The 18,941-nt window shown below is 45.3% G+C and overlaps 1 protein-coding gene across 1 annotated transcript; it reads right to left on the bottom strand.

The window, feature by feature from the left end:
• Positions 1–7,824: 7,824 nt before the first annotated feature.
• On the bottom strand, positions 7,825–13,763 carry LOC139692518 (5-hydroxytryptamine receptor 6-like). The gene is made up of 3 exons (XM_071590738.1): positions 12,318–13,763; positions 11,568–11,834; positions 7,825–8,238 (listed from the first exon to the last, which is right to left on the bottom strand). The coding sequence occupies exons 1-3, from the start codon at positions 13,761–13,763 to the stop codon at positions 7,825–7,827; spliced, it is 2,127 nt and encodes a 708-aa protein (XP_071446839.1).
• Between the last annotated feature and the right edge of the window lie 5,178 nt (positions 13,764–18,941).

Here is an 18,941-nt window from a genome sequence, read left to right as displayed (position 1 = left end):
AGATGGATTCTATTGAGTGCCATTTAAATGCTGGGTAATATAATTTGCGTGAGCACTGTAAAAAAACCATAATCTTCTAGAGGAAAGAAATAAGAGCGAATTGTGGACACAATTTATTTTACATCTCACTGAGCAGAATCATATGTCTCTACATAATCGAAGAGATATTCTCGACGATTTTTAAAATTCCGATTTTAGCTCCTCTCGTCTCGCTGGCCATGCACACAATCCAACTTTTGCGAGGAAAATTCACTACGAAGCCCTCGATACTAGCACATCCACGCGGAACCAAGCCGTACTAAGTCTCCAGAGCTCGGCGGGTACCGCAATGGTCCGTGCTGCCACTACACATTGATGGCCAAATAAACAACTTGTCAGAACACCCAGGTGCATCAGACGGATCAGTTGGAAAACAACTGTGTCAATACATAAATATATACACATTTAAACGGACACAACTTTACATTCTATACACTCATTTTATTTTATCAACACATGAGGTTCTAAAATCTATCACCTCTATATCTATGTACAAAAATACAGTACGCAGATATGTATCCAGAAACGTTACCCGGTTTGCCTAAGGGTGCAGGGATAAAAAAAGGTAAACAGGAATTTTCAGGACTTGCAGTGCACCGTCGCCCATTTAGAGAGCTCTTTTACTCGGAGATTGTTCAAAAAATAGGTACCCTGTGTTCTTTTTCACAGGGGTTATTAACATAAGTGGCAAAATATTTATATGCGTACTAAATCTTCTTCACAGAATAAATGTACGTTTCTCTTTTGTGAATCACAGGTCACGGAAAATAAAACAAAATTTGAAAAGAGCCCTTCTCTCTGAGCAGTTACGCGCACGATAGAAACATTAAGAGTTTTTATCATAAATTTTCCCTAAAATTTCACAATGTAAAGAGGACTCCCTAAATTTCACAATTTTATACATATCTGCTCATGGAATAAAACACACCGAGACATTTACGTGGGGGCAGGGGATGGGGGATTTGAGAAGTTCTACCGGTCCGTCGGTCGATTAGTCGATCTAAAATAGTTTTCAAAATGATTTTCTAGGAAAATATTTCATTCTTATTCCAAAAAAATACGGAGGAAGCATATTTCCTGCTACCATTTTTCTCACTTGGTCCTAGAACGAGATTGAAGTGCCAGCGACTTCCGCTTCAGTGGGTGGCGTTCGACACTCCGCCTGGTCTCCTTTCCTGAAAGCCTTTTCTGCCTCTCAAGTTTCAAGTCTTCCCTAGAGATTTACTCGTAAACATAACCTTCCAATGATAGCAAATGTGTTAAAACACTAGCTCTGGTTTAATAGAATGTTATTTAGAAAGTTTCATCCCTTTATTTTACAGTAATTATAAATTTATATGTTGCTTTTGAAAAATGGTTCCTGGAGCATCCGTACTGTGCAGCAATGTGAATGACGCATTTTTCGCTGTTTTACCCGTATGCTTTAGGCTTTTTCACGTACAAGGCACGATCTTTGTGCCATCCGATTGCAATTTATACCTTTTTAAAATTTCATTTTATACGTGGAGAGTACGCTTAAGCCAAAAACACGACCATTTAATGGTTATTTGCGTTGAAAATCCTGATCCATGTACTCTCTAAGGTAATCCAGGTGGTTTACATTACTTTACTCGTATCTCGCATTTGTCTGAAGCATACGCTGTTGGCAGAGCGATTGCAGGAAACTTTCGGCTGCACACGCTCTTCGCGCCATGGCACTGATAGACTCGCGACGGACATGGCGTGAGGTTTATTCCTGGCTGGATGAAAATTTGCAGAGTAAAAAAATAAAAACGGATATTCATGAAAGTCTCTTTCCTCTCTCAATATCCTCACCATTTCAAATGAGTGCTTTCATGGAAACGAGCTATGGATTGTTCGGGCTTTCGTCGTGTGGGCGGTATTGACAGGCAGTCGCCTTTACCGCCCCTTTGCGGACATATTTAGCGATGGATGATGGCGATTTGGTGAATCGATTTGACCATTCGAACACTAGTCGACCTGTAACCGATTTTAGACCACTTGAACATCGAACCCTACTACACAGATCATTTCATGATTCATGGGTAAAGGACACACACAGCATAAGACAATTATCTCAGTGAGTACTTAATAGTTCATAGGTGTATGCAGACCGAAGGAGGCACTCCACTTCTCTCGTATCCGCCCGCGGAAACGGAAACCGCGCCGAAACGCACGGGTGGACGTGATCGTGTGAAGTTTAACCATGTCTCTCTTTTAAGCAAATTGTTTATGGAAGTATTCAGGGAACATTCATTTCTATGGAAGATGGACCCACTGGATGCATGAACTTGAAAATAGCGACATCAGTAAGTGAGATAAGAGTTCACTGCCGGGAAATTTCAAACAATCTTAAAGAATATACGAGAGACAGAAGGAGCTAACGCTATTATGCGAATTTTCTGGACGATAATTTTCTCAAAAGCTAACTCGTACGCTGAAATAGCACTGTCACGACATATAATGCACGCCATTCAACATACAAAAACACTTTTGACCCGAAACAGAGCTCTATATATATACCGTTTAAAAAATTTTCCTACCACACATTCAATAACAGAATATAAACGCCGCCATGTTGACGACGGCTGAACTTTAATCGCGTGCAATTTGGACGTGCCGCGCGATACCAATCACCGAGGGATCGATCCGAATCGGGTTCGATTTCGTTCCCCATTGATATTTTGCGTGCACGAGGGAAGGCGAACGAAGCTCTCATCCGCGCACATGGACACTCCTTGGGGCTGCACCTATGTTTTAGTTACAGGGGACATTTCCCCAGCCACTGTACGTCACCCGCTTTCTTTGTACTTGCTCATGAAATTCGCGAATCTAACGCGTACTCTGTTCCGCGACTGCAAATTGGTTTTTGAAGGGGGAATTATTTCCTCGTCATTTGAATGGATTCGACCGACTGATAGCCACCGGAGGAGGAGGGGGAGTCACTCGGCGAAGGCGCCTTCCTGGCCTGAGGGTCTTAGGGACTCCTTAAGGGTAAGGGTGGCTATTGCTGTTGGATTTGTGATCGTGCGCCCGCTGCCCTCCCCGGCATCATCGGACTTCAGAAGGAGTGTTTAACAGACGATTTACAATTGCGAGGAAGAGACATCTTCTGCTCTCGATACCACAACCCTCGGCAGAGAGGGTGCGGGGATCGGATCAGAGGCCCACGCGCACGCCTCTGCCCACAAACCATAAACGCAGTTATCAACCCTAAGGTCGGTTTAATAGGTGATGCGGGTGTCGTTCACCCAGTACTAAGCCCTATTCGGCGTGCGGAATTCGAAAATCAAGGCAATAAGGGGAAGCCACTGCCTTTCCCTGGGCCGGCTGTGCTTTCCCAGGAAGATCTGGACCGAAAAATCACACAGCTTGGAGTGGAGCTAAGGTTGCCCATAGGGACTTGCCCGGGAATTGAATCCGGGCCCTCCGGTCAGTAGTTCAAAGCGATAGCTCTGGACTCCGCCTTCATCTTTGTCAAACACTACGGCGCATTTGTTTTCTTTCAGGAATGCCTAGTTAAGGGGGAGTGTTTCCGGCGGTATACCGGCCTGACCTCGTCCGTATCGACCCTGAGCCGGAATGCTGCGTCTCTCATTCATCAGTCGGCAATTTAAACTCATAGTTCGTCATCTGCACATTACGTTTCTTAGATTATCATTATGGGTTATAGAATTTTGATGACATCAATTTATTTTCACATTCTTTTCATAGCTGATCCTTGAGATCTAAATGTGTCGAACTATGAGAAGACATTGATTTAAGTGTGGACTTTTCGATGAGACATTTTGGGAATTTGCTTTTTTAATATTGGTTTAAACCCAATATTCTCTAATTTTAAATTGAGAGCTATTTCAAAACTGGTGTCTGAGGTAGCCACAAATGCCATGAAACTGATCGTACTGCATTTGGTCGTGAAATATATGAGTTTCCCTAATTTACCTGCCTGAGTCAATATCTTATTACTGAGTATTGATGCCTACGAGGTATTTCTTAAGGATTTTAAATATCGAGAAAAAAAGTAGAAAAAAGCGAAAAATACCAAAATCCCTTGAAAGTTAATATCAGAATCAATCCTCGATTAGGTATATTTAAAGGTGAGCTTGTGAAAAACAATGGTACTTTGCCGTAATGAGATCTATGCACTGTGTACCTGAGTTCATTTTGTTCTCGTGTTAAACATTACGTGAGGTTTCAAGCCGCATATCATACTTTAATATTTTCGTTTAATCTTTCTTCTTTTATCGTTTTTTTACTAAATTTAGTAATTTTTAAACGTTAGCGGTGGAGCATAATAATTTCTCACTTTGTCTCTTATCCTCTCTTCTGTACGTCTTCGAAAAACTCAAGACTCAGACACACACACCGTGTTTGAGACAAACAGCACGGCGGCCTAAATGTTTTTGAAGCCTGAGAGACCACGGCCACGCAAAAACCATCAAAAAGACCCAATTCTGGCACCAGCGAATGCTTTCCCCTCCGCCAATAGGGGGAGGGGGGCATTGGTGCGTAACCCGCGCACCCTCTTCGTATGGAACTCCATAGTTATCAGGCATTCAAATCTGCCCCTCAAATCTGCCCTCAAAGACTCATTGTCCTCCCGATCAAGTACGGAGCCAAAACTAAATTATTGCCCAAATGAACGTCCATGTCATTTAAAAGACACGCCAGCTTTTCTGAAAATTTGAAAACCAACACCAGCCTGGTCTAAAATCTCCGTGCCCACAATCCACACGGAACACCTTGCAATCAAAGTGGACTGCAAGTGGACCATTTAAAGCCTTCCCAACTCCACCATTGCTGCTTGCCTTCCTTCACAACTTACCCTTTCTCTCCCATCCCTCATTTACCTCCTGCAGCATAATTTACCAACTGAATTGCAAACTCTGTCGGTATTTCTACTTGGGGTGATGTACTACACCCCTCAACATCCGCAGCAAACAAACACCACGTCTCTTGTGACCCTTTTACCACACCAGCCTCTGCACCAGCTCCCAAACATGCCTTCCTCCACAATTTTTCCTTCAATGACCGAGAAAACGTTTCGATTATTGCCTACCTTACCCACTCAGACAAACTGCTAAAACTCAACATCTCAGAGTCACTCCAAAAACACCACCTTCCCTTCTTTGCTATCCCCTCTCATCCATCGCCTGTCTCTTAGTTTTCTTCCTTCCATTGACAAAGGCGATTGTCCCGCGGAAATGACCATTGACCAGTTTGCATTCAGTTGCATCTTCATCCCGGTGACTATACTTATATGCACATACATATACGAGTATTGCATTCTCGTATGTGTACGCTTTTAGGCGCATATCCCTACCCATGGACTAAAACTTGAATGTGTTGGGAGGGCTTGTGCGTTCCGGTGACCCCTAGAGCTGTGCTGGTGTGAGCAATGATATTTGCTCCGGGTAGGGTCACCCATGCCATAGTGGTCGAAGGCTAGGAGCCAGACGAAAGGTGCCCGCGCAGCATCTGTTCCTGAGTGAGGCGGTTGCAAAGACTTCTATGGTGGACAGTATAGAGAGAATGAGTCCTGGCAATAACGGGACTCGTCCCAATTAGCCGTATGTCGTGCCCAGTGGGGAAGGATTCCGTGATCGTCATCTAACGAAATTCTTGCGAAAACGGACGGACAGCAGCAGCAGCAAGGAAGAAGGCACAAGAGAAGATGAAATAGTTCGAATAAGGACTTGGAATGTTACGGCAATATTGAGGAGAGGGGAAAGAAAAATATAAAGCGACAGATGTAAGAAAATATGGAGGCCTTTCCAAGGTGAAATGTCAAGATAGCGCGGATTTGTGATAGTTATAGAGTAGTTTACAGGGGAGAGGATGAGAAATAGCAAGGGTATTGCCATAATAATATTTAATAAATGTTAGGAAGAAGCGTGGTCAACATAGAGCCAGTAAAGGAGGCAATATTACTCGTAGAAGTAAAAGCAGAACCGACGAACTTAGTCCTTTTTCAGGTATATTTGAGCAAGGAATGACCGCAGGGAGAGAGCATTGCAATTATGCAGGAGACAGGGCTTAATCATAACGAAAACTTGGTTTAGGCATAAAGAAGGCGTTGGTATAGTCGAAGAGGATTTTTGGGAGAAATCCAGAGGTGACAGGAAAGATGGATGCGGAGTATTTTGATTGGCAGTGGGGTGATGGAGACTGCGACGGAGTAGAGATCGTTAGGCGGGTGATAAAGGGGTGGTAGTAGGATGGTCATGTTAGACGGAATGAAGGGAAATAGAGTGTTTTCGGAAATGAAGAAGGGCTTATTGTAGTTTTGGCATCAGAATGTGTCTGTGAAGACGAAGTTAATGGAAGGACCAATTTTCATTGTTTCCATATAAATCCTACCTTAAACGGTGGAATAGAATTAATGATATGCTCCTTAAAATGATAAAAAACATGCTTCCTGTGACTGAAAATTTGGTATCACATTCCAGTGAAGATCCTATCAAAAAATTCAATACTGGTAGTTACAAGAATGTAATTAATTAAAAGAAGACTAATCATATTTCGTTCTTTCAATGGAAATCATTTTGTGAGACATTATCTCACGTATCGGGAGTTGAAATAAGCATAAGAAGTTACAAGCATATGAAATATTTCCACTCTGAGTGGAATTAGGAATGTTATACAATGCAGGTCTCGAGAAAAACTCTTGAATCGAATGGACTCCAACGGGAGTACTCGGAATGTGTGGTAATGATTTACTTTGAGAAAGCGATTTATTCAACTTTCCGAAGCTACATACCTGAGTCCAAAGAAGTTTTATAGCTTACGAGTTAATGATAAATAAAAGTTTATCGGTTAGTTTGTTATTTAACGTATGAATTCATGCATGATTTAAGGCTAAAAGGGCAAATTCCCAATCGTTCGCTGCCTGACGGAATACTCTGCCAGAGGATGTTTCCATCAGGGTCTGATGGGTCGGAAGGATCCTCTCAAACGTAGCCGATGCTTGTTAACTACTCTTGTATGTGGTGGAGTGTGGGATTGTACATATTATCGTTCAAAATTTTATTTGTTCTTGGAAAATTCCCATCACACCATTTCCGTAATGAGAAGAATGTTTCAAATGCTAACGAGGAGAACATTTATCTCAGAACTTTCAGGCTTTGTAATTAAAAAAATTAAAAACATTCCTCTTTAAAAAGAGACTTTCCAACATTCCACGTTCAATGAATTTTTTCAGATTTATAAAATAAACTACGGCTTTGGATCATCATCCGATGAACCATTAGAGGCCCTGTCGAGGCAGGGTCGGAGTGCGCACCCTGGGGGCCGCAGGGAGGCCGGGTGGAGAGCCCGGGTTGGACCGTCGTGTTCATATTTCAGAAAGGAAGTCCCTTGTGAAAATGTGACTGATACCCAAAATGAAGTAATACGATAACTTTGTCCAGAAAAGTCTAATGAGGTATGTTTCCCAGTTTAAAGGGTGAAATTAACGGTGAATGATTAACAACAAATATTTTAGAAAACAATTTAAAAAAGTTTAAAAAAAAATTCCTGTTGAAGAATTTTCTGACACTCAAAAGTTGTCTTACATAAGTAGAAAGTGTTATTTTCCTTTGACCACGGGTCGTTCGAAATCCTTAGTAGTGTTCGCAAAAGAGGAGATGGTGCGAAGACATTTCTCCTCGGCGTTCGTCGACACACGAATGTGGGAGTCCCAATGTGAACCCATCAGCCGGCAAGGCAAGGGGCAGGGATGGTCGGGGGGGTCGCCTGACCGTCACTCGCCACGTCACACACAATTTGGGGACGACACCCGCACGACTAGCAATTCGACACGCAGCCGTGAGGCGGCGGGGGTAGGGAGGGCGGCGATGCGTGGGCACCAGAGGGGGGCGCACATCCGCCCTCCGCCGCCGCCGCCCTCGTCCTGCCGGGCCACGAGTGGTGCTCCCGGCCCGGCTCCAGTGGCCCCCATCCCCGGGGGATGGGCGTCCCCCGCAGGACGCCCGGCACCTGCCCCACTCGCGCCGCTGCCAGGACGCTGTCCAGGGAGGAGCAGAGCGGGGTTCGGCCATCGCCGCCGCTATCCGTCCCTCCATCTCCGACCCCGTCCTCCGCCCCCGGTGGCACGGGGGCGGCGGCCTCCGCGCCGTGGCTGCCTCCCTCGAGGAGAGCGGTGGTGGACGCTGAGAGGCGTCTCTCGCTCCGGTGCGGCGCCTCCTCTACGGTCTCCTCCTAGGGGAACGAGAGGGGGATGGATAGATAGAGGTCTTTATTTGGGCGAAATTGAGACCTAGAGAGAGTTGAAGGGACCGAGGTGACTCGGATATGCCATTGACGCACTTGAATTAGAGAAAGGAGTAATTACGCAAACATGAAAGTACTTGTACTCGTACATATGACGAGAGAATTGATTAGCATGGAATTGGTTCGTGTTTGAGTGGAGGTGTTTCCATCTAGTGGATCGACTTGTATTCGGGATGATTGGCTTTCGCTTTGTTCTCAGTTGTCTCTTAGTTTGGTCATTTCAAGGTCGCCGAGGGACGCTTATCCAGAAAGAAAGTGATAGAGGACCAGGCATCATTAACCCCCGGGGTCGTCCGTCCAATTTCGTTGTCCGCACTGAGGGAAGGTCACCGCGTCTCATCGCTTGATTGCAAAATTCCAATTTGCTCATTTTGAATAATAGGTCGGATCGACCTCTATCGGAAAAGATCATTGAGAACATTTTTCGTTGCCTCTTAACATACTACCTTGATCAAAAATTTCCCGGAATTTATTCAGAAAATTAAAAATACAAGTTTATTCATCTAAATCTATATTGTCCCCTTCAAAGTAATCCCCATCGACTGCAACACACTTATGCCAGCGCTTGATCCAATCCTCGAAACATTTTTTATATTCGGTTTTCGGTATGTCCATCAGTGCTTCCTGCGATTTTTCCATTACTTCCTCTCGGCTGCTAAAACGCGTTCCCCGTAATGGTTTTTTAACTCGATTGAACAGAAAGAAGTCACAGGGAGCCAAATCAGGTGAATTCGATGGCTGTTGGATGGTATTTGTTGCAGTTTTCGTCAAAAAATTACGAATAATGATAGCACTGTGCAACGGTGCGTTATCATGGTGCAAAATCCACGAGTTTTCTGCCCACATTTCTGGTCTCTTTCGGCGAATTGCTTCACGCAAACGTCTCATAACGCCCAAATAATACTCTTTGTTTACTGTCTGGCCTTCTGGCAAAAATTCATGATGCACTACACCGTTGTAATCCATGAAAACCGTCAGCATTGCCTTCTTTTTTGACTGAAAACGACGTGGTTTTTTTGGTCTCGGCTCATTTGGTGAACGCCATTCACTTGCCTGATGTCTGGATTGCGTGTCGTACTCATAAACCCACGTCTCGTCTCCAGTAATGATCCTTTTGATGAATGTGGGATCGGATTCAGCCTCGCAAATCATGTCTTTTGCGACGTCAACACGGTCTCTTTTTTGCATGAAATTGAGGTCTTTTGGAACCAACTTTGCTGCTACACGACGGAAACCCAAATCATTAACCACAATGTCTTGGGCGGATCCATAGGCAATGTTCAAGTCCTCCGCTATTTCTCTGATGGTTAATTTGCGGTTATTGACCAACATTTCTTTTACTTTATCAATTTTTTCACCGACTTTCGATGTCGATGGTCTGCCACTGCGTTCATCATCTTCGATTGACTCACGACCACTTCTGAACCGCTCGTGCCACTGGTAAACGACCGTTTTTTTTTAGAGAATCGTTGCCGAAACACTTTTCCAACATTTCCAACGTCCGTGCGCCACTAAATCCGTTTTTTACGCAAAATTTAATACAAGTTCGTTGTTGCAAATTTAAATCCATTTCTGAAATTGTAAAAAATCGCCAACACACACAGAGATAGATGTACTCTTGGCTACGTAACTTTTGCAAATGTCAAGTTATGACACTAAGATTTAAAGGGAATATCAACAACAGATGTACCAATTTAACAAAAAAAACAGAACTCAAATCGGAACGATAGGAGCGCCACACGGTGGTTATTCCGGGAACTTTTTGATCAAGGTAGTACATGCGGACTTTCAAATCTTCATTATTTTGCATTGGCGTTATTTGAAACAGAACACACACACACACACACACACACACACACACACACACACACACACACGCACACGCACACGCACACGCACACGCACACGCACACGCACACGCACACGCACACGCACACGCACACGCACACGCACACGCACACGCACACGCACACGCACACGCACACGCACACGCACACGCACACGCACACGCACACGCACACGCACACGCACACGCACACGCACACGCACACGCACACGCACACGCACACGCACACGCACACGCACACGCACACGCACACGCACACGCACACGCACACGCACACGCACACACACACGCACACACACACACACACACACACACACACACACACACACACATATATATAATATATATATTAGAAAAACACGGAGTGAAATTACTTGAAAATTCATCTCTGAGAAGTATGCAGATCATACTGTAAAACATTGTTCACAAGTGAAAATCAGCACTATTTGGTACTTATGCAGTGTTTCATCGTCATGTGACATATTGTGAGTCTAAATTGAAGGTAGGCATCCGTCTATTGAGATGTGAGGAATATCATACGAGGGCTGTCCACAAAGTAACCTCCGTTTGCGTGTAGCGAGCGGAGTAGAAGGAGGAGCCGAATGTTGGCAATGTTGACACACACACCAGGGCAGTACTCCTCGATCTGCAGTGTTCGGGAGGCCGCGCTGCTATTCGTTTGTTTACAGTAGCGAGTCAAAATGAACAATACAATTAGAAATCCCGCCAAATGTAAAATCCGTTTAGTGATAAGGTTTTCAATTGCAATAAACTTCAAAGTTGCTGATATTCATTGAGAAATTTGTGCTTTGCACCGACTAAGTGATGAATGACAGTGTTGTGCGTCGGTGGTGTCGTTAGTTTAAGAGTGAATGGACAAATGTCCATGATGTCCAAGAACTGGCAATCTGTCAGTTCATCTTTCTTAAGGCTAGACCGAAAATTGCGGCCCTCGTCATGAACATTTCTGCGGTAATTTTAAAACTGAGTGCATCACTGTCTCATTCCGCCTTAACTCATTATTCCGCCTCCGTATACTTCGCACAGATGCCTATGAATTTCAATTGGATTTTGGTTTTTCCCCAGTAAAAACCTAGTCACATATCACACTTCACAACTCGCGGGATTTTTCTATTGCAGCGCACATTTTAACAGTTTGCAGTTAGCAAAGTAGAAGAACCGCAGTCTGCACTTAATCACAGCAGGATGCGTACTAAGTGTTGAGGCGTTTAGACACCAAGATGGTGGCTCTGGCCCTACTCACCGCCGCGCTAGGCAGAAACGTAAATTACTTTCTGGACAGCCGATGAACACTCAGAGAGAGGGATAATTTTCTCGTGAATCATCGTAAGAACAGCGGTGGCACTCGGACGGTAATGGGGAACGGTGGCAGGCAAAGGGCGTAACCTACCTGTGATAGCGCCCGAGTCACCATGATGCGGGGGGAGCGCCTCCTGGCGGCGGCGCTGTTGGCTCCCGCTACCGCCAGTGGAGGGGGGGCGTGGGTTGCGCCCGTGAGGTGCCCCCCGCCCAGGCCGGCGGCCCGGCCGTAGTGACAGTAGCCTAAAACCCTCTGTAGGAAATACTGGCTTCTTCCGATGAAAGGTACTGTAGAACTGCTCGCCTGTACGTCTCGGTGGCATCCCATGGAAGACTCGCACCTCTGCAGGGCGGGCACCTGGATGCAGAGAAAGGAATTATAGTGCTTCGCCAAAGTGGACCAAAGTTACTGAATTGGCTTCAGGAGGTTGGGAAAGAGTGTGCCATCCCCTGAGCTTGCTTGGATTTGACAACGTCTTCAGTTATTTTCTACTACTTATGCGGAGCGAGTCTTACTGGTATGGTTTCAATGACACCTTCAACTCCAGATTTGGAATTGAAGAATGTGTTGTGCATAGTGGTCTTCTAATATCTATGTGAAGGGAAGCATCTCCATTTGAAAAAAAATGTTCCGTGTAGTAACTACCAAAGCGACAAAAAAGCGATGGAAGGGTCGTTTGCTGTCGCCAAACTACAGGTGCGCCAGGGAGAAAAAACAATGCCCATTAGTGTCTTTCAGACAACAAGCACAGCATGCGACGGCCAGGGGTAGAAACCTCACGTTTCGCGAAATCGCTAACAAAAGAGTGAAAAATGTGCGCTGTACATCTGGCAACATTGCCTGCAGAGTGTGGAGTCCGGTGTTGGTCCTCCTCTCGCGGAAGGACCGCGTCCTCCGGGGGCCCACGCCCACAATTGGGGACGCCACGCCCAGCGGCCGCCAGGAGAGCTCGGAGGCGACGCGCGTCATCTTGGGAGGAACCGCCGTCTGGGGGCCGCCGCCGGCCGAGGAGGCGGACGAGGAGGAGGAGGAGGGCGGCGGCGGTGCGATGGAGGGCGCCAGCCCCAGGCAGGCGTCCACGGAGGCGCGGCGCTGCTGCAGGCCGAGTGGCGTGAGGGAGGGCCGCCGAGAGCCGCATGTGGACGGCGTCCTCGCCTGTATCTCCTGGTTGACGGCGCTCTTGGACATCTGCTTGCGCCAGTAGTTGGCGAAGCTGCGGCGCAGGACCTTGCTTCGGACGCCGTAGATGAAGGCGTTGACGGGCGGGGAGCAGGCGAGCAGTGCGGACGCGGCGGTGGCGAGAAGCGGGGGCGGGGCGGGGGGGCCGCCGCCTTGAAGCGACCGCCACACGAGGACGCAGTAGGAGGGGAAGTAGAGGAGCAGAAGGGAGCCGACGAGCTGCACCACGGCGAGGAGCGCGGAGCGGCGGTTACCGAACAGACTCCCCGCCCCCATCCAACCTCCCGGCGCGGGGGCGCGCGGCTTTGCCAGCAGCGGGAAGGGGTTCCTCTGGTGCGTGATGGTCACCTGCGCCGACAGGGTCACCTCGAAGATGGCGGCCGCGATGCGGTGGCGGTGGTAGCGGGCGATGGTGAGCACCTTGACGTTGCAAGCAAGGATTAGGGCCGCGGGGAGGAGGAGGGTGAGCGCCGCGTAGGCCCACGGGTACCAGGGAGAGAGGGGCGGGGGACGGGTGGCTGGGCAGGCCCCCAAGAGCGGGGGCACGGGAGGGGGCGCGTCGGCAGGCGGCGGAGGCGTCGAGGGGGCGCAGGAGGCGGCGGCCGCAGTCCCGTTGCCGTCGGTGGGGACGGGCGTGTCGGTTAGCACGGGGGCCGGCGGGGCGAAGAGGGGCGGGAGGGCGAGGGCGAGGCAGAGGACCCAGGAGGCTAGGAGGAAGGCGGCGGCCCGGCGGGTGGACACGAGGCGGGCGTAGTGCAGGGGGGCGGCGATGGCGGCGCAGCGGTCGCAGTTGAGGCCGCACAGAGTCCATATGGCGAGGGGGTGCAGGAGGGCCGCGAGGAAGGAGTGCAGCGAGCAGAGCGGTGGGGCGGAGGCCCAGGGCGAGGTGGCGTCGGCCGGCCCCCGCGCCCCCAACGCCCCCGGCGCCGCGAACAGCAGGAAGAGGGCGCACAGGAGTACGTCGACGGTGCCCAGGTGCAGCAGGAGCAGTGTGTTGGCGGTTTGCACCTGGGAAGGGCAGGGGGAGCCATCAGGAGCGGGTGAGAGCATCCGCTGTGAATTCGGAGGCCCACTCTCCAACGATAGGCATTTTACGTGCATCCGCATTATAGCCCGATTTGAGGTCTCTAAAGCTAGTCGTTCGCTCTGAGACTAGTGCAAGAAATGATTCTGCTCAGAGCAAAAAACCGTTTTACATGTTAATCAATGGAAGAATTTTCAGAGGTTCGTCGAACCAAGGACTTCTACGAGCGTAGATGGATTTTCTATCCACGACAGGACGTAGGAGTCCTTGCACACGTTTCTAAACATTTGCAATCTCTGAAAGTTTTACCTCTATCTTGTTTCCTTTATTTCACAGAATTATTAAAATCTCCCTCATATCAGTAAAATAGTAGAACCGTATATTTTTGTAATTTTCAACGTCGAACCTGGAATACTTGGGACTGAAATTTATGGGGCTGTTTTTTGGCGTTTCCTCGTTTGTGTCCTTATACAAGTTACATGTCAAGCCTCGTCGCCTCAATATTGTTGTCTGGAGATTTGAATCCACGATTCCAGTCTTCCTACATTGTCTCCATCGCTCATCCTCGGAGGAAGTTTTTGTTAACAACGTGGCAGTTGTGCAGAGATCTCGGGAGTAATAATTAAGACCATTAAAAGATATTTAAAAGGTTATATGCATAGTATAATTCGTGATAACGAATGATGATATGTACTCATTGTAGGTAGATTAAAATGTTTATTTATACTTCCTCCCTCCCTTCATCCCATCAAACATCTCTATCCTGTTCTTATCCTTTCCTCGTTTGCCTAGCATTCTCCCCTCTATCACAGCCTTCAGCATCCCACTGCCGGTCAATACCCCCTTCATCCATTTCTCCTGGCTCCTTAGGATTTTTCCCAACAAACCCCTGTCCTCGCCCACCATACCTAGTACATCCTCATTTGTTTTCCTTTCGGTCCATTCCACCTTCTCCATCCTTCTCCACACCCACATTTCAAAAGCCTCAAGTCTACGTCTATCCTCCTGCTTCAATGACCACGTTTCCGCGCCGCCCATAGCTACTCTCCACATCAAAGTTTTTACGAGTCTTTTCTTAATGTCTTTACTCAACGTCCCTGTCATCAACTCCCTCCTCCTGGTGGAAGCCTCTTTGCCTGGCGCTATTCTTCTCCTTACGTCCCTGCTACTCGTACTTTGACGTTGTGGGTGCAAAACACTTCCGAGATACGTGAATTGTTCTACCTGCTCTAGTTTTTGCCCTCCTATTTTAATGTTTAGCTTTGCCTTTTTCTTCCAGGAAAATCGCATAATCTTTGTTTTTTTATATTGATTTTTATCCCATATCCATCACACTGAATTTCCAGTAGATTTAAATGTATTAACAAAATAAATGAACGAGTGAAGAGTTTGTTTTTACAAAAAGAGGGCTATAATAATTCATACCTCCATATTTCACGGCCATTAAAATGCAGTAAAATAATGGTTTAGGACATGTTTCAGCTCATTCAACACAGCCGTCGCAGCAAATCAGTCACATGACAGAGGAAAACCATATTACCCAAGAAGAGTTCACCAGTTAGGCATTTGGACTTGTAAAAAACAACGAAAGTAGATTTTAAATTTGCTACTACATACAATAAGTGATGAGGTTGGATGAATGAAAGAGGTGGGCTCGTACTAATTGGGACTGATAATGCATTTTTGGTGAATTTTAACTACAGACGACGACAGCCATTAATGTTTATATGTACAACTGGAGTAAGCGTAATACGAGTATGTGGTTAACTGGCCGAAATTCATTGAACTATACACCAAGGAGCGAAAACAAGAGGAGGAAAACTGAGTGGCTGTAGATTAAAACGTAGTACAACACTATAATATAGTAATCACTGTATTCTTCACAGATATGAATCTGTAGCGAAAGATGCGTCAGTCACATTGAAGTCTGTTTTAAACCGAGCAGTGAAGATTATTAATTTTACTCAAAGGTGGCCATTGCTACCGCATTCTTCAAAGCCTCATTGTCTGACGAAGGCGTGGCTGGTCTTCACGCCGACTTCGCGTCCCTCTGCATACAGAGGTTTGGTGGTCATCGCGAGCTCAAATTATGACGTGAACTTCGGAAGGAGCTTTTGACGCATTTAATCGACCAAAGTTGTTAATTATCAGACATTAAATAATTGTCTTTCTACTCTTGCGTACTTTACAAGTACATACAGTCATATTCAGATAGTTAAATAAATCATATTTTTGCCTATAAAAGGGAAAGAAGTCAACATATTGCAAATAAAAGGTAATTGGTAGCTTCATCTGTAAAATGCAATATTCGATTTTAGTTTTAGAGCAAAATTAATTGACTTGAGTATTTATTAACACATTAATTTTCTAAAAGAATCTGAACTGAATTTGGTCGTGGTTTGGTTATCCGTATTGAAATAAAAACACAACTGTCCAGTTTACAGGAATCACTAATCTGCGTAATTTATGAACTTTAAGGACCAAGAAAATTTTGAGGTGACAATACTTTTAATATAAAAGAAATAAAGGTTTGCCCACGGGTAAGAAAATTTAAAAATTAGTTCACCTATTCGATTGGAAACGAAAATTCAATTTATTCGATGCATGTTAAAATTTTGCATAACAAGTTATTCATATTTCTAATACATTTTTCTACTACCTATTTGTTTGGAGCTGGGTTTACATGATATGCTGCCGCAAAAACAAAATATACTTAGAGACAGAATTGTCGCCGAATACTATGAATGCGGATACTGTTATCGAATACAAATCTGGATTTTGAGAGGATCATGGATTCGGAGAAGCAGCGGCATTCTTCTCATTAAATTTTTTTTGGCATATTTTTAATCTCTTTTTTTACCTATTTTCTATTTTATTTACAGTCTCTTTGATACTTTTGTAACTCCCATTATCTATGTTCTTGAAGAAATTCTTAATAGTTTTTTTGTTCAGTTAAAATAAACTAGTATTAAAACAATTTTTTTTTGCCATTAGTAATCCCATTCAAATTTAGAGGGAAACGGTCTATTCATGAGAATAACTGTCGAGATTCCCTTGAACTTTGAAAAATATTCAGAGGGACGATGAAAAAAGTTTCGGAAGCAGTGGGCTGTAGGTCGGCCCGTACCAGCCGCTAGAGCCGAGTGAAGTTACTGCAGCACATCGACCTGGAAAGAACGAGTGATCGCGCGGGAAAAACTCAAAGAGAATCGATGAAAGACTCGAACCCGATGCGCCCTGCCGTCTGTTTGGTGGGCCGCTTTCCGGCCGCTGTTGTTTCCTCAAAAGATTCTCGTCCATTGGGTATGTATCTTTTTTTCCAACTCCGGCCTCTTAAAAGAAAATTTAAGGTAGAATTCTTATGTTGCATACGGTATTGTAATTATTCTAACAATCTACCGCAAGAAAATATATTATCATTGGGAATGCAAATTAAGTAGAAAGAAAATAAAATCGTATTGTGAACCTGTTAAAACAGCAAAGAAATCAGCAAGAATACTGAAACAGGACGCCAGAAGTTATTGCGTTAATTTGATTAAAATTCTATTCAGTTATTAAATGAAGAATTTGTCGTTCCAATAAATATCCGAAGCTTTATATATCTGGAGAATAATTTTTCATTACAATCGGCGACATCCTAAGGACGTCAAGGCAAAATATCGTGTCGACACAATCGTATAGAATAGCTAATAATTCAAAGCAGTTAATCGTCAAGATTTCCGAATCCGACGCGGGGCGTGGCACTTCCGAGGTCGGTCGTAGGCCGTCCGCGGCATCAAGGCGGCTCTGTGCAGCGAATCCCGGATGGCTCTCGGGATCATTGGGAACGGTGATCGTCTTCTCGTGACACTTTTTCCAATGTTCATTGGAAAAAGTGTCACGGGGTGTGTGGTCCTTTTTGACCGTTTCATATGTTATAATCTGAGAATATCACATGAACCCTTCACTATTTGACGAATTGCATGCCCACGGCCAAACGAAATCGCTCGTTAGGGAGTAATTAATCGACATACTATTAACTTTTTTACATTAAACTTTTGTTTCAATTTCTCGCATGAGTTATGAATAAACTATGAGTTATTTCAGTGAGTTGTATTTTGATATCGGAGAATGTTAAGTGATGCTGGTTTGAAGAATTTCACTGAAGTGTTTCATAAACTTTCGAATATGTAAAAACAGTACGGTTTCTCAGACGTTCCAATGACTTCCTCTAAATGAATGAAATGGATTGAGATTCCGGCGAGGTAGAACTGATTGTGCGACTTCTCACTGCAAAGAGATGATGACGAGTAGATCTGAGGATTTGACTCCTTACATTTTATTTTGTTTTCGTAATTTTTAACTACTTCTGTCATTTTAAAGTAGTATTTTCAATATTTAAGGAAAAATAAATAATGTTCGAATGCACCAGTAAGAAGAGGTTAAAAGAATAAATTCCATCTGTGAAATGAACAGGAATTTCCTTCAATGCTATCTATTTATTTAGATTTTTCGTCAAACCATACCAAACCAACTGCGATGCCGGATTTCGGTCAATACAAGACACATTCATGCAATCCCTCTGCATTTTTTCTTATTCGATCGACCCTTGTGAGTTCAGTCCTTGAGGCAGAGTGGAGATATAGATTCGGTAACGTCGAGATAAAATATTAATCGACTGTGGGAACAATGCCAATGGAAATGCCAAAAGACTGGGTCCTCCAATCTCGTGCCTTTCCAATCGATCCAGCGACAAAATGGCAGGATGAGCAGTCACGCAATGGCCTCCAAACTCCAATGTCCCATCGCGTGCTTTTTTTACCAGTAATTCTCCAAGGAAGAGTGAGAGAGCCTCACCCTTCCCTCCGCCCCGCAGCCACGTTTCCAAAAGGTCGTGCAGAGGAAGAGGAGCCCTGCATGCCAGCCAATGGCGGCCAAGATTACAAGGCCATAAAAATGATATCACCCGCTAAATTCTGACCTCTATTCTTAACTTGGAGAGGCAACTGGACTGGGGGCCGTTGCGCCTCCGCCTCTCTCCCAGAGAGCCCGCGAGCTGGCGCCACCGCTCACAACAAAACACGAAGTACAGAAACAATCGCATGCCTCCTTGGATATCTTTGCATGTCGCTTCTTCAAGTCACCCATGTCAACACTTATATTTATTAATAACGCGTCTCATTCACTTCTGGTTTCCTCTGGTTATTCCCCGATTGGTCGGAATCCTTCTATAATTTGAATTAATGTCGACGTAGTGGAGTGCACACAAACTTTAACTTATA

This window comes from Hetaerina americana, unplaced genomic scaffold, assembly GCF_022747635.1.
Source record: "Hetaerina americana unplaced genomic scaffold, ioHetAmer1.1.p SCAF_4, whole genome shotgun sequence".
Classification (NCBI taxonomy): domain Eukaryota; kingdom Metazoa; phylum Arthropoda; class Insecta; order Odonata; family Calopterygidae; genus Hetaerina; species Hetaerina americana.
This window is presented reverse-complemented; position numbering and strand designations above follow the sequence as displayed.

What these genes read in the sequence shown, in the direction of transcription:
- LOC139692518 (XM_071590738.1), bottom strand. Translation starts at nt 13,763, where the DNA reads ATGCGGATGCACGTAAAATGCCTATCGTTGGAGAGTGGGCCTCCGAAT. An exon ending in CCGGACTCCACACTCTGCAG is followed by an intron (nt 11,835 to 12,317) that starts GCAATGTTGCCA and finishes CTCTGCATCCAG; the next exon opens with GTGCCCGCCCTGCAGAGGTG. An exon ending in TGACTCGGGCGCTATCACAG is followed by an intron (nt 8,239 to 11,567) that starts GTAGGTTACGCC and finishes TCGTTCCCCTAG; the next exon opens with GAGGAGACCGTAGAGGAGGC.